Source organism: Rhamphochromis sp. 'chilingali' (genome assembly GCF_963969265.1).
Source record: "Rhamphochromis sp. 'chilingali' genome assembly, chromosome: 15".
In the NCBI taxonomy this organism is placed as follows: Eukaryota; Metazoa; Chordata; class Actinopteri; order Cichliformes; family Cichlidae; genus Rhamphochromis; species Rhamphochromis sp. 'chilingali'.
The window spans coordinates 17,621,675-17,638,394 of record NC_137942.1 but is presented as its reverse complement, the minus strand read 5'-3'; the positions used below and the strand labels follow the sequence as shown (position 1 = coordinate 17,638,394).

At 40.8% G+C, this 16,720-nt stretch overlaps 1 protein-coding gene across 1 annotated transcript; it reads right to left on the bottom strand.

Moving 5' to 3' along the window:
* Positions 1-1,760: 1,760 nt before the first annotated feature.
* Positions 1,761-15,177, bottom strand: cacng1b (calcium channel, voltage-dependent, gamma subunit 1b; the record flags this gene model as incomplete). Its single annotated transcript, XM_080905747.1, has 4 exons — positions 1,761-1,993; positions 2,400-2,537; positions 4,483-4,557; positions 14,937-15,177. The coding sequence occupies 4 exons, from the start codon at positions 15,175-15,177 to the stop codon at positions 1,761-1,763; spliced, it is 687 nt and encodes a 228-aa protein (XP_080761873.1).
* Between the last annotated feature and the right edge of the window lie 1,543 nt (positions 15,178-16,720).

The following is a 16,720-nucleotide window of genomic DNA, read 5'->3' as shown; positions in this document are numbered from 1 at the left end:
GGATAACTGTTTAGTTTACATACCTGAAACTAAGTATTGGGACCACCACCCAAATTCTTTATATATCGAGTAAGATATTGCTGTTATATATAAATAATCAGCGATGTTCTTAAAATTGATGTTTGCAGTGTTTTAACTACTTTTTTCTGGGTCTCGACTGACAACAGAACATTTCTAACATACAAAGCACAGGCCAGAGGTTCAGCAGATATTATTGACAACAGTATGGATCAGAGCTGCTAGACCTAAATCACCAGACATCTTGAACAGTGACTCAAAAATCAATGACTTATGTCAACAAGGGAGTATCCGGGATGCGGTGTCTCTCTCACGATGATCAATGGCACAGATCGACTGTAGAAAGTTGGAGGAATGAAAAGGCTGCCGACCATTACAACTCATTAAAGCGTGTAAGCTCACTCTTCCTATCTGTTGTGGTGGGGTACAGATTTAGTTCAGTCTTTCTTAAAAGAAAAAAAAGTCAGTCTTTCTTTTTCTGATTTATTTGTTGAATTTCAGTATAATAATGCATTTGAAAATGATCTTACTTTAATAAGGACTCGATTTACTGCAGTTGGACAGTACTGGTGTCAGATAAATCACCGATGACCAGATGCATTATGAATGTATATGTAACTGCCCAGCAGTTTGGACTTCTTTACAGGCTAATGTGTCACAAACAACTAAATGTGATGTGCAAATGAAAAAGAATCTGTCTACACAGGACATAAAGAGCATTCCAGATGTTTTTTTTTAATGTGTTACTTCCACATTTGTACAAAGCATACCATAATACTTTAGGCTGATTCATTCCTCAGTTATAGCCATCCACTTGTTGGATCCAATATCCAGTATTAAAAAATCAAACTGCTGATCTATTATATTTACACCTCATCAAAACCTGGCATTATATAGGCGCTTGACAGTGACCCCTGAAGACCCAGTCACACAGGCCTTGAGACCAGCTGGTGACGGCCTAGCAACCACTGGTGCCTGACTGATTGGTGAATTGTTGCTCGAGGTTTCTGGCTGTCACTGGGGTAAATTGGTCACACAGAACTATACAGTGTTGCACCAAAATCCTCCTTACAATTGCTTTGGTCAGTAAGACACTGTCTTGGCTGCCTGTAGTTTGTGTGAAAGATGCTGACATGTCGGCACTAGCCAAATATAGGCTAAGCAGAAAAACTTCAGACTTAATTTCCTTTAATGCAGTAACATTTCAGGAATGATTTACTGGTTGACATACAGACAAAAATGACGAAAAAAAAAAGCCTGGGACTGTTTGAAGGAATCCAATCTTCAGATGTCACACAGCTTTTGCCAATCATTGATTTATTTATTGTCACAACGATATTTACTTCTTTCTGGTACTGTAACCTAAGTCATAGTTACTTGAAAATATGAATTTTAAGAAAAATAGGAGCTTTTAGAAATACAGAATAAAGATGAGTCTTGGCAAATCAGTCTCAGATCTCAGATATAACTTACCAACTTTTAAACAGTTCTTGGTCCCAATTGTTCTACAACGTGTTGATATTTTGTGTTAATATTTTGGTAAACACTGAATGAAACCAATGGATGTGATCATGAGAAAATCTTTTAATGCTTTGGAAAATTGATCGCAATAATAACAGAAAGAGAAAACATCTCCTTTCAGAGTAAAGTTGGTTATAGTTACAGTTGTTTGTGTGTGTGAGAGTGTGTGGGTTTTTTTCTTTCTTTTTTTTTTAAAGATATAGCTGTTACATCACCTGTGGCTAATCTAAGGTGTCAGGCTCAGCGTCCATGCATGTCTCCCAGGGGTTACGTGGCATGTGAGGCATGGAGATGAGGAGCAGGGCGACTCCACTGAGGATGAGCAGCGTAAAGGAGGCACAGGCGCAGGTAAATGACCAGGAGTAGTAGTATTCAATCCAGATGGTCTCATCACTGGCGATCATGCGCTTCACAGACTGGCGCATTACTTCGACAGAGATGATGATGCAAAGGCCTGCATGCCAGAAAGAGAGAACTGGTTATAATCGGCTTCAGAAAAAGCAGATGCTTCATTTGCATTCATGCCATTTGTGTTGTCAAGACGGTTCAGTCAAACGCTGTCACAGTTTCTCGTTTATACTAGAAGATTGTCAGTTTTATTTTAAGTTTGGAACAGATCGGCGCTCACACCAGTCATAGGTAATTTAACACTTAGATATTTGAAATTGTCACCTCAGAGAAACATCAACTCTATCGGCATTTGACACCTCTCTCTCTCTGTCTCTCACAAACATGAAACAATTTTATTAACTCTGCATAAGTAACATTTATCACCAGTGAAGAGGGTGTGCAACACAATGACAATGACACAGCTCATATTGAGCTGTAAATACAAGGCAAAATCATCTGTAATAGCTGACCTGCAAAGGCAAAAAACATCCCAGCAGGCCGGAGCAGATAGTCCCGCCCTTTCCCAAAGGAGAAGATTACACACAGGGTGCCCAGGATCATGAAGAACAGACTGAAGATGGCAATGGCTGCTGCTGAGATATTGTACTCTGCAGAAAGAGAAGAAAAAAATTAGTAGAAATTAGTAAGAAGTAGATGAACGAAAAGGGGAAACGAAGAGAGGGAAAAATACAGTAAACACGGTCGTCTTTGAGAGCAGGGGAAGAAGAGAAAGTGGAGGTGATTAAAAACCGAGACAGTGGGTAGGAACAGAAGGGGAGGATTACAGTATCGTTTACATAATAATTGTTTCAGTATTGCGCTCAGCCGAGTTGTGTCACAGATAATTAGCCTTTAAATTAGCCCCACTTTTAAAACAACAGCCATTTATCCAAACTGGCAATAATGCCGCTTGCATGACAGATAAGATACTGAAGGCTTATAACAAGATGATTAGAACTTGTCGCTCTCTTCCCGCCCTCTTTTATTTTGTCTGTTTTCCAGATAAAGACAATCTATTCTTTTCTTCTCTGTAACACTCCAGCTGTGACTCAAATGATCCTTGGAGCGTCCTATTCCATTTCAGCACCCTGGCTGGGGAATAACACCGAGTGTAAAACAACCTTACACTCCGTCTTTCCAGTGCAGGTTGTTTTTCAGGACTTTTGTCTGTGTGTATGAAGGTATGTGAATGCATCCCAGTGTTTGTACATTTCAGACACAGTTACCTGTTTGTGCCTCACTGCTGAACAGGTGTTTTCAGACAGTCTGAATTTGATGTTGTTTCTTGTATTTTATTCTACGTAAAGTTTTCTGTTATAATTTCTTTTTAGACTTTAAAAAATATCATATATATTGTTTATTGCATTTGGGGTTTTTTTGGTCTCAGTGTTGTAAGTGATGTTTCCAGCCATACTTGTATGAAACATATTATAAATGCCTTTACATGGAGTCATATAAGCACCATAATAAAGCATGAATCTGTAGAAGTCAAACACGGCTCAATACACCATAAAAATCCACACATAAAGCAGCAACTATACCCATAAATATTTTACATATATTTTTTCATGTATTTCTGCACATATTATTATCATATGAAAGTATATTTATCTTGTATTATTCTACTACAAGATAAAACTATGAATTCTTGTTTTTCCCATTCATCTATTTTTTAAAATATTCTTGATATTAGCAAATTTCATTAGTGTTTACAGGGTACTGTAAATGTCCTGCCCTGTCTTTACACTATATGGACAAAAGTACCTGGCAAGCTACAAATTACACCTACAGGAGCTGCTCAGCCATTCAAACCCCTGCTACGAAGCTCCTGGCAGACAGTTTTGCCAGTGTTAAGGCTGCAGGAGGTTTGTGACTCTGCAGTCTTTGAGTCAGCAGAGTAACGGTGACTTATACACACCATGGCAACCCTGGTTTGCCTATTTGTGGCTAAACACTTCCATATAACACAGCACTCAGTTGGTGATGGAAAATCTAGGAAGAGAGAAATTCAATGTGCTTTTTAGAGTGACCCATTTTTTAATAGATGTTTGTAAAGGCTGACTTCATGGCTAGATGCTTGATTTCATACACCTATGGAGATGGGACCTAAAGCACCTGAATTAAAAAACTGAGAATATATAGTGCATACTGTGTAGTGCATATATACATATACTGTACCCGTGGAGCGTACCTATAACGTTTATCTAAAGCAGTGTTCTCTAAATGTATATCTTTATGTCTGTGTGCAGTGTGTCTTTCTCTCTACCTGAAGTTAAAAGCATCAGCTTGTCATCATAAGAAGAGAGTCGCTTTTTCACTGAATCACATTTACTTTGAAAATACAAAAGGGATAAAAAGATCAAATCTGAGGCTGTAGAAGATTCATTTCTCATCTGATTTCTGAGCGAAATGGTGTGCATTGTATTTATGTTAAAGCTTTATCTTATTATATGGAAAATCAAAAGGCAAACCACAGCGTTCTGCCTGTTTTTTTTCCAGAGTTGGATGCTGTTGTAACACATGTAGCCTGTGTGGCTTTGAGGAAACACCCACCTTTCTGGGTCTTGACTTCAAAAACTTCAGCTTCCTCCCCCGACGTAAAGTGTTTGAAGTAGGAGCAGTTTTTTGCTGCAGAGTAAGAAAGGATGGGGAAAAGAGGTGAGAGAGAAAGAAAGAGGGGAGATGAAACAGGAGGGTGAGACAATAGTGCTGACTGAATCCTTGTAGTCTGTTAGAAAACCATATGAATTAATTACACACACACACACACACACACACACACACACACACACACACACACACACACACACACACACACACACACATATATATACACACACACACACACACACACACACACACACACACACACACACACACACACACACACGTCTGGTTTGCTATCCTCGTGGGGACATCCCATTGACATAATGCTTTCCCTAGCCCCTAACCCTAACCATCCAAAATGAATGCCTAACCCTGACCCTTACCCTAAACCTAACCATAACCTAATTGTAACCCTGACACTAAAACCACATTTTGAGTGTGAAAATTGCTTTCAACCCCGAGGGGACCTGGATTTTGGTCCCCACGGTGCAGAAACTCCCCACCAGTATAGTAAATGTCAGATTTTGGTCCCCACACACGCACACGCGCACATACATATACAAAACTATGACAAACTAAACAGGGATTGTGGTTTGTTGCATTTCTACTAACCTAAACCTAGTTTTTGTCCATGCTGTGCTTTAAACTACCTTATTTATCAGCTATTATTCTATCAATAGACTTTATGAAACTCATGCCTTGTGTATCTAGAACTAATTTCACACGCATGAAACACCTGATAATCATACTATACTGTAACTTGTAACTTTTTTGGAAGTTAATTATTGTTAATATAAATCTGTGTTTTGTGTTCATATACAATGTTCTTGATTTATTACTTCTAACGAGCAGTATTCTGGACTTAAATCTTTATGTCCCTTTGCTGTGAAGGATGGCAATTTTCACAGTACAGTCTGTGGGATGCTCTAACGACTCCAGTCCACACCAGAGCTGCCGATTGATCACACTGACAAAGCTGAACAGCTTCCACCTACGTAGATCTGGTAGCAAGGTAACATTACTGACTGACATTTTACAGTTATGACTGATACACTACATTAAATGGTGCATAAGACTATTGTGAGCACACAGTGCTCACAATAGCAAATGTTTCTTTTTGTAATACTGTTGTGACAATGAACATCTAAACATCTAAACTCTGTGTGTGGCTATATGTAAAGTGGCAGCCCACAAGGGAGGTTGAGAATGAAGATCCTGTGGGACTTCTAGATGCAGATGGATCCAGATACAGATGATCAAGCTGATGATGGCTAACCAAGTGTGCATAGTAGTAGTCGACAAGCAGAGGAAGAAGGTCATAGTGACAGATGTAGCTATAACGAATCATAGCAACATCAGAAAAAAGGAAGATGTAAAGTCTGAGAAGTGCCAAGTGCCAAGGGTGAGTGGTTCCATCAGATCCCACAAACGACATCTGAGATCTCTGTCCAGTAGAGCACAGTCCTAGGAACAGCAAAGATGCTGTGCAGGACCCTTAAACTCTCATGCCTCTGGCAAAAGACCCGTGTTTGAAGGATTAAGATTGCCCACAGGGTGAGTGGAAAATCTGATATATATTGCAAATAAAATGCTGTTAGGCTTTTAGGCATGTACATATTGTCAAGAAAACATACTAAAGCTCAAACTGAATAGGAATAAAAAGGAAATCGAAGGAACAGATGGGCTGGTCTACTGGCATTTTCTCACACAACCATTTCTATGATTCGCAGAGAATGTCCAAAAAAGAGAATATATCCAGTGCCCTGGGTGAAAATGTCTCATCGATGCCAGAGGTCAAAGAAACTTGTTACAAACAAGGTATGCAGAAGAGCACTCTGACCACACAACACATTGAGCCATGACGCAAATAGACTACAGTAGACAATTTATATGGGCTCATCAAAACTGGAGAATAGAAGATTGGAAAAACTTTGTCTGGTCCGATGAGTCTCGGTTTCTCCCCCGAAATTCAAATGGTCAAGTCAGAATCTGACATAAACACCATGAAAGCATGGAGCCTTCCTGCCTTAGTTCAAAGTTTCAAACTGCTGCTGGTGGTGTAGTGAAGTGGGGGAAAGAGAAAGAAAGTAAGAGCTGATACTTTAACTTGTGTTCTTACTGTCTTGGAGCAGCTGTGACCACATAATTTCCTTCTGGATTAATAAAGAATTCAGTTTCTGATTAATTTCTTGGCGCACCTTCGGTCCCTTAGTACCAACTTAGCAGTATTTAAACACCACAGCCCACCTGAGTATTCTTGCTGACCATGCCCATATGGAAAAGTTATATATATAAATCCTATAAAGTTTGTATCTGTCTTGTGTGAAACTTGTATGAAAAGCATACAAGAGTGAAAACAGATATAAGATCCCTTGGAAAAATTATATAAATGAAACTTGTATGTTTTGGATACTTACTAAAACAGTATATGAAAGTAATGAGAAAGTGGCCCCTTTCATGAATAAATCATATAAGCCTTACATGAAGTAGGCCACATCTGATGCAAGTCAAGATTTTTCTTTTTCTTTTCCATATGGGTGTCCACCCATTTATGACCACAGTGTACCCACCTTTTAATGGCTGCTTCCAAGAGGATATTGAATCACTCAGATCATCTCAAACTGATTTCCTGAACATGACAATGACTCCACAGTCACCAGATTTCAGTCCAATTGTGCATCTTTGGGATGTGGTAGAACAGGAGATTTGGATCATGGATGTGCTGCAGACAAATCTGCAACAACTGTGTGATGCAATAATGTCAATACGGACAAAATCTCTGAGGAATGTTTCCAGGACCTTATTGAATCTATGGCATGAAGAATTAAGGCAGCAATGAAGTCAAAACGAGGTCCAACCTAGTACCAGCTAGGCATACCTTATAAGGTGGCTGGTGAATTTATGTAAATTAAATAAAAAGAAAGTAGTCCCAAGTTTGCTTCTTTCTTTTACAGGTAAGCTAATTTAGACTGTAAAATACTAGCATTCTCCAAATTAATGCTAAGTGGTCGATTAAGAACATATGAAAACAATTCAAAAACAAACAAACTTAGATGTATAAATAAGAAACAGCCCTCCATGTCGTTTGATGGTGACCACTACAAAAAGGTTGGCGTCAAATATTCTCTGCTGCACGGTTCTGTGGCGTCCTTAATACTCACAACACTTAAAAAATCAACAATGATAATGGCTGAAGTTCCTCTTTGGCTTTATGATCCCAGTGTGCTCAACACCCCCTCCAAGTCATAGCAGTGTTCTGTGGCGTGCCATCATCTTAGAATAAAGTTTATACTTAAATCCTTCACTGTCTCCCCTGTTGGCTGTATTCCTCTGAAATGAGTTCACACCGATTTCTACAAGGGAATGATGCATCTCTGCACTTTGCTTGCCCAAACTCTGCTCCTTTGACCACAATCTTCAAAATAACCTCATAGCTGTAGAAAAATGATTCCTGGGTGCAGTCATTTCCCACACATTTATCTATTTGTTGCCTCTGAAGGCAGCTTGGCTGAGAGCGAGAGGTGGAGTGGACCTTAAAGGCCAAGCGAGTGTCCCTTCGTTCCCTTCTCGCTGAGATTAAACCCATAAAGCAGACAGGTGCTTTCTCTGTCTACACAGAGATGGACAATGTTTGTGTGCCGGTGTCTGCCTATATGTCTGCGTGTGTGTGCATGTACTACGTGTGTGTACCAGGCAACAGTGGGGCTGTTTGTTACTCGGGATGAGAAAGAATCACTAAAGAGGTAACCTAGCAACAGGCTGCTGCAGGTCTTGGCTAGCCTGAATGCTATTTGCACATGTAAAAGCATATCAAAGGGACTGTGCTCGTATGTGTGAGCGTGTGCATGGGTGTGTGTGTGTGTGAGGCTGGAGGTGGGGCCGAGGTCAAAGAGCAGCACAGACATTATACAGATATTATTAAAACAATATATTATATAATACACAATAAATTCTTTTTATCGGTCATCTCTCATTAAGCGTTTTTATCTCTGAGGCTAATCTAATCTGACTTAATATGTGTTTGTGTGGCTGTGAGATTTTCTCCTGTCTCTCTGAAGACCATTATCTGCCTTCCACACAAAGATAAGACAAATAAAAGACCCTTAGAATTACGCAAAGAAGCTCCAAAAGACAAAACCGCTCTTTAATTGTTTTATCCTGATTGAGAGTTTCAATGTTGAAAGTCATAAAAAATGGTTGTTGCTAGTCCTCTGAAGCTTCCCCGTCTGTTTGCAGTTTATGTGGATAACAGTGATTTATCCCCTGAAATTTGCTGCACTTTTAAGTAAGTCTTTGATTTCAGTCTGTTTTCTTCTATTAGCTGTCACTAGCTGCTCGTCAAAAAAACAAAGTTGAATATTGTCCAACTGCTGCCCCCTAAGCGCCAGACATTCGCAGACATTTTTATAGCCTGTGTTGTGTTTTCAGGCTGTTGCAGACTTGAATTCAGACAGATACTTCCAATAATTAAGTGTTGATTAGAGATCTAAAACATCTCATCATACAAACACAGCGAGTCAGGTTGAACCCGGTTCAAAAGCAAAGTTCAGTAGATGCTTGATCACACCTAGCTGTCTACATTCATCTAATGCATTAAACTGATATTTTGTTTATTGTGAAATGGTCATAATGACACAGCCACTCCATTTCAACATAATAAATAGACTTGAGAACGCTGGATACTTTCTCTGCTTTGGGCCAGATTCTGCAAACCCTATAGACTGTAAAGTATATAGTCACGATGCTGCTTTTACATGAGCAAGACAGCTTGGAGAAATAGCTTAACAATCTAGATGGAACACAAATGGTGACAATACAAAGTCATTAAAGAGCAATGTATTGTTTTTCCCTCCAGTGTGGGCAGGATTTAACAGTGCTCAGTCTCCATTCTAACAAGCTGATGACCTCTGTGGAAAGCATGGAAATAATAGAGCCTCATTGTTAATGTTGCAGCATGGAGCTGTAGCTACGCACAATGTTACGACACTTTCAATTAAAATTTAATCTAATTCCAGTAACCCTTGGGGAGTGAAAGTTTATGAAACACACTGTAGCACACAACTATAAGTGGGATTTATGTATTTTAAAAATAATACACAGATGTATGTGCAATAAATCTGGAAAAATACAGGTTGATGGTTAACAAACTAAGTCATCATTATGACTTGTATACCTAGTACCTAACAGATATTTCACATTATGATCTTTCAACTGCATTTTTTTATAATGTAAAAGCTTTAACAGAACTTGTTTGTAGCTTCAAAGTTAAATCAGAGCCTCAGATTTTTTGTTGTTGTTGCAAAAGTAGCATGCCAGTCTCCACATAATCATTTTTGTTACATTATGTGATTTGCTGATTCATTGAACGAAAAAAAAAAGATCATACCACATAACTAGAAAAACTCAAAGTGTTAGAAGATGAAAAGTCCAGAGAATAAATCTCTCTTTTCCTCATTGCTTAAAACAGACAGAAGACAGGGCGGGCAGCTCAACACATTTTCTATTCGAGGTGTCAAAAGCCGCCGGCATCGTGGAGATATGCATACGTGATTCATCAAAACAATTTAACCGCACTGCTGCTTTGTGCGTGCCAAAAAATTGTAACTTCTGTTGCCAAGTTACGGTTACCCTGTTGTTAGTATGATTGCAATCCAGCACAAACATTAACATTTTGAATTTTAGCAAAAGCACGCTGTCCACAAATAGTTAAAAAAAAACCCCAAATCAAGCACGATGGTTAATCTAAACAGTGAGCATTCACAGAAGAAGAGAACATCTGGGTGCGTATCATCGACCTTGCAGTCAGGGTAATGTGGAGATTTAGTTCCAGGGGAGAGTGATTAGGACGAGCTATCGCCTGTCATTTTAGTTTCATCTCTTTCCATTAAACTCTGCTGCTGCCACCTTCTATCTTTGATGTTCAGCTTCCAATTTACCCATTCCTTACTCTTCATCCTCCTCGCTCTACCTGTCACTATGCCCGTTTCTTTCTTCCACCTTAGCTCTTCCTTTCAGTCTTCCCCCAGTTAAGCATTCCTGTGGTTTTTGCACTACGGTTAAACAGAATTGCTTCTATGTTTTTAAACATAATAATCTAGAAGATTGTACAGAATTTGCTGCAGGATTGTCAAAGAAAACATAATATTAGGTAATTAGGAAACTGTTCTGGTTTTCTAGCTAAACAGAGCGACCGGGTAGTTCTGGGTCAATGTGAATGGGATGTATCATGGTGGTATTTGAATGGCTATTCTACCTGAGCACCAGTATCTGGGACAAAACAGCACAGGAGAGTCCTCACTACCCTCATGTCTCCTGTGTGTGTCCTGACCTTTATTATGAAATTTAAAACAGTAAAGTTTCTTAGTCCTCTGCTCATCCTGCAAGCGACACCAGCCCTGAGCTCTGTAATTTCTTTTTATATATTTCTAATTTACATATCGTGGAATGATTCATCTGAAATTTTGAAGCTGCCAGTTTTCTGAATACCAAATTCCAGCGACACACCTCTGCAGTTTTGGGCTCTGCGCTCAGAGCGTGGTTGGAAAGAAAGAGAAAAGGGTGGCTCAAGGGGATGTTGGTGCTACTGTGTCTATGAATCGAGGGCATTTGAAAGGCACTGTGTCAGAGGCAAGCTTTTATACTTGAAGGTGTTTTTTGGAGCTCCAAAAAAACACTATGATGGTTGACCTCTTGGAAGCACTAAAACATCATTGATAATGAACTCTTCTCCCTCGCTTCTCTGAGCACATATGTGAAGGAACACATACGTGCGCACAAAAGCACCATTTGTGCTCTTGATTTCCCAGCCGAGCTGCATGATGCGATCCATAAAGGGTTTGTTTGGTTTTTACAGCACTCAAGCTGTCATGCGTCATTTGTGGGAAGCTAATTTCAAAAGTCATTTGGGTTCACTGCTTTGCTGCCGCTGTTACGCAACCCCTTTCGCAAAAGCTGTGTAATTGTGTCTATATGAAAAAAGGGGTTTGTGTACGCTCCTCATGACGACTGACTCCCCCTCTGTTTGGGGAAAATGCAAATCTGTGTTATTAAGTCCAATAACTGCTGCTTGCTTGGGTATACTCTTCATCAAGGATGTAATCTGTTATAGTGCACTCATGAGCAACCTGTTTTTTTTCTTCTTTTTATGCTTGACACATTAAATTTAGAAGCAGATAAGGTAACACAGGTGTTAGCCAGTCAGCCCCTCTGCTTGCTTTTGCTTGTCTTCAGAATCTGGCATGCTTGTACATATTCCACATATTTTGGTGTCATATTTGTCGCCTGGACTAATAAATCCTAAACTATCAAAGTAATTAATTAGAACTGCATGGCCAGCCACACTAATTGGATTTTAGCTGTTGTCTGCAATCAATTAGAACAGTCAATTTTACTTTTCAAGGCAGACCTAGTTGCACGGTTTTGTTGCCTGGCTTTTTAAATTCAAACAAAAGCCCCCTTATGTAAAAAAAAAAAAAGACACTCGAGTATTTTAGGCACATACAATGTGCGCTCTACCTAAACCCTCACCGCTCAGCCTCATAGCACTCCATCAAGAACCAAGAAGACCTCTGAAGGCAGAGGACGGCTGTTTCTTCCGCAGTCCTCTCTCGCCTCATGTCAAACTGCGCAGACCTGGCAGACTGATCTGGTGGATGGAAGTGGAGAAAAGCATCTCAGAGGATGCGTTTTGACACCTTTTCCTGGGCACTGGAGCGGGTCAGTCAGCCTGGTAAGGATGTTCAGTGACACAAAGCACAAAATAGGCTGACCAATCAGCGTCTTGCCCTGCGACGTCTTTGGATTACAGTGCATAAAAGGAAGCTAGAACTAGAGAAGCACCGCCATGCCTACAGAGAGCAACAGGGTCACAAATGAGATGAGATGGGCTTGTGTAACCAAAACTATTCAGCCTGTCGTGGGAGTAAAATGCTAGGGCAACCACACACCAAAATCTCTTAATCTTTTCAGTTGATATAAGAGTGACTCATTTTCTCTCATTACCCAGATGTGAAAGCATCATGGTGGTTGTGGGAATGTAGCCAAGGGGTGTCTGACAAAACAGCTGGTATATTTTTTTTGTTTCTCACTGCAGACCCGGAGAAATGGAAACAAACTTAAGGCTAAGCTGAACTCTTGGTGTGGCGCCAGAGAAGCACTTGAGATTTCGCACAAATATTCCGACACTGTTTTAGTGCTTCTGTCAGGCTGTGATGGTTGTGACTGGATCATTTGTCATACTACATGCTGCCCTTCATGCATTCCACAGGTGACTGACTTGTCCACGACGAAAACAAATCCCCAGCAAAGGTCTTAAAACACAAAAATGTATCTGTGACTGTTTTTGCAAGGTGTTCAGATTTTTATGACAGGTAGCTGTCACACTTCTTTTCCACCTGCCTTTTGCCTCCACCTCAATTTGCATGAGATACATGCAGTAAAATAAGGTGCAGCATCATCTTTCCTGACAGAAAGTCCCATCTCTCTCCTCCATCTTCAGACTCTCTAAAAGAACACCCAGTCTCGCTCTCTCCACATGGGCATTCCTGCCTTTACACGCCCAAGCAATCGTCTGTTTCTTTCCCCCCAAGTCTTCTTCATTCCTCCTGAGTCTCCCAGGTGTACTCTAACTCATGAGCTGGAGCGGGAAGCCACACTTCATTAAGGCCTGCGCTGATCCTGAGGTGCTGAAGCTGGAGGCAAAGTCAATGACAGAGTCAGAGCGAAATCTTTCAGTTAAGCTGCAAGGCACGCACACACAGCCAGAGGCCAGGGAGAGACACTCTTTACCCCCAGGGCTGGCTCTGTTCAGAGAGAGTTTCTAATTAAAGACTTTTTTTTTGGTGGAAAAAGAGTCTTAAATAAAAGCTTGACTTGTGTTTTTGACTTATTTTCAGAGTTACAGTATGAAATGTTACGCAAGTATCCAAAAGGACTTCTAAAATGACTTTGAAAATTACCTGACTTTTTGACAGATTTTGCACCATCTTTGGCTCTCTTGTACTTTTGCTTTCTTTTTTTTAACAGCTTGCAATTAATGGAGTTCTTTCCACAGCTGAGTGAATTTAAGCATCCGCTTAAATTCGATTGTGGCTCAAGAGTTGGGAGTTCGCCTTGCAATCGGTAGGTTGCCGGTTCGAGCCCTGGCTTGGGCAGTCTCGGTCGTTGTGTCCTTGGGCAAGACACTTCACCCGTTGCCTACTGGTGGTGGTCAGAGGGCCCGGTGGCGCCAGTGTCCGGCAGCCTCGCCTCTGTCAGTGCGCCCCAGGGTGGCTGTGGCTACAATGTAGCTTACCATCACCAGTGTGTGAATGTGTGTGTGAATGGGTGGATGACTGGACATGTAAAGCGCTTTGGGGTCCTTAGGGACTAGTAAAGCACTATATAAATACAGGCCATTTACCATTTACCATCCTTCAAAACGCTGTTTATCAGCGGCATCAGAAAAAAATCCTTAAAAATGGCTCTCTAGACAGTTATATGTCTATTTTGATCAAAGCCAGTTGCAAATCTGTTTTGACACTATGAGTCAGACAAGACAAAAGAGGTATCAGTTAAAAAGCATCCGAGCTTTCATTTTAATATAGAAAGAGTCAGACTGTATTTTGACAAATGATGTAAGACTATGCTGTTTTCTGAGTAACAGCAGGGAAATTAGAGGAAAAGGCTGTGAGATAAACTGACTTTTATTTCTCTTTGTACTCTGAAGGTTGAAGAGCCCGAACGGAACAAAATCAACAAAGTCGTGTTAACTGTGAAGTACGGCAAAAAAATAAAATAAAAACTCCATTCGCACTTCCGTTGCGAACTTGACTTCAGCCGTTGGAATGTGCTTAATTGGCAGTCTGTTCAGTGACTTCCTCTGAGGAAGATAATAATGGTTCGCTGGGAAGCTGGTCATAGAGCTGTTAAACATTCAGTCCAAGCACATGTCCGTGTGTGTGTGTGTGTGTGTGAGTTTGTGTGAATGCATGCACACATGCCAGCACGTGCCAACATATGTGCTGGCATGTGGCATTGTATGCGTGTGAAAGGAGAAAATAGAGAAAGGGACAGCTGCACAGATGGAAAAAAAAAAGCTGACCAGCACTGCTGCAGGCTCACACTGACACTTGAGCCTCACACGTTTAGAGAATGGGTTTGTTTCCAGTTCCTCCTAAAAATAGTTTTAGGAGGAATGAATTTTTTTCTTGGTATTTTATCTATTCAATTATATGGTTTTATAGAGCTCTAATTATTATTCACCAACTCCAATCCACATGTCACAAAGTTTTCATCTTCTCACTATAACTCCTGAAAACTCAAGCCAGGAAAGCTTTCCATCAGCTACCACACAACAAATCCACAAATCAGATTAAATTAAAGATAAATAAGACATGAAGATCACCTTGACCTCAACTTACCTCCAGGTAAGCTGATTGGCCCGCAGCCTTTGCCCTGAGGGTCCTCTTCCACGATGAAGATGCTCTTCTTGCAGAGCCTCCAGAGGCCAAAGTGGGCCGCCTCGCAGGTGGCGTTGAGCTTCTCCACCCGGGGGCTGAGCACAGCCCAGTGGTCAGTCACCACCGCCGCCAGCATTGCTGACATGCCGACGACGATCACCACGGATGTGATTTTGACCTTGGTCGCCTGCTCCTCGAACATGTTTGTGGTCTTTTCCGAGCCAATGACGCAGGTTTGCACGTCCCTGCGAGTGTGCGAGTCAGTCAAGGTTGTCTTTGTGCTGTTTTTCTTCAGGTCCTTGGTGTCAGATGTTGACTCTGGAGGTTCCCACGTCCAGACTAAAGCTTCACTTCACTGCTGGTGTCCTCTCCTTCTCTCCAAGGCTCTTTCTTTCTCATTCTCTGCTTTCTGCCTGGTGGTTGGTAAAAAGGGGCCAGATAACAGTGCCCTAGTTTCTACCTCGCTCCTCTCTTCCTCTCCCTCCCTTGTCGCCTTTAGTGAGCTGAGGCCATTCAAATATAAGTAGACGATGTACCTGATAGAGCTGACACCTGTACACTAAACACTACCCACCAAGTGGGTTAAGATCAGATGCTTTCAGTTTAAGTTTTGCTACAGTCTGTTGATCATCTGTACTTTTGCAGTTTGACTGCAACATCAAAGATGATACAGTAAAAATCTCTAGCAAATGTTGACAGTGCTTTTCAATATTTCACTGATATGCCAAATACAGATCAATCCATCATTTATCCAGAACATTCACTCTCCCATCTCTCTGTCATATTCTTATTCAGTCCAATCCATTTCCAGCTCAATTGTCTCAGGCTCTCTGTGCCAGGGGACTCCCGAGGCAAAGATGTCCTCTATTAGTTGTCTTCTGAATAAGCTGATCTACTTATTTAGCCAATCAGAAGTCAAGGTTTGACCCAAGGGTCCCACCTGATGCCAGCAGCTGATCCAGATACAGAAAAACACAAAAGAAGCCTCTAAAATTTGGGGTTTATTCGACTGACAGAAGAGTGTTATTTAACACACGTGTGTGTGTGTGTGTGTGTGTGTGTGTGTGTGTGTGTGTGTGTGTGTGTGTGTGTGTGTGTGTGTGTGTAAAGACTGAAATCCTACAGGTGTCTTTGGAAAGCTGCACACAGAAGTGTTTTCATCATACCCCAAATCTGATTTTATACAAAATGCTTTTAGAGGTGTAACCAAAAAACAAAATATGACACTGTTTGAAGATGGGGGAAAAATCTGGTAAAGCCTGATGCACTTCAAAGGCACAATCAACCATTTTCCTATGAAAGGCTTGAATAAATGGACATGCTTTTAATAAACCACTGTGACCCACATTAGACAGGACTCTGGCCCATTTTCTGTCCTGCAGCACTCACACAGCTCTGCGCTATTAAACCACTGAAAGGCAAAACATTAAACCAAGAGCACACAAAAAAGAAAAAGTCAGGGGAAAGTCGCTTGAGAGGATGAAGGATATAATACTGGCACACCAGTCTGATATCTCATCTTCTTAGAAATGAACTTAATGTGTGAGGATCAGAGTGTTTTGTAGCCATCAGTAACTAACTCAACCTAGAAATTGATCATAGAAGATAAATCATCTCCTATCTGTCTTAAATAAAGAACACCCACTGTGGGGGGCCAGAGGAGATGAAAAACAGTTGTGTTCATTATCGCATCTCACCTGCAGCGAAAACTGCTTTTTCTCCCAAAGGGCCAGTCGCTCGTCAAG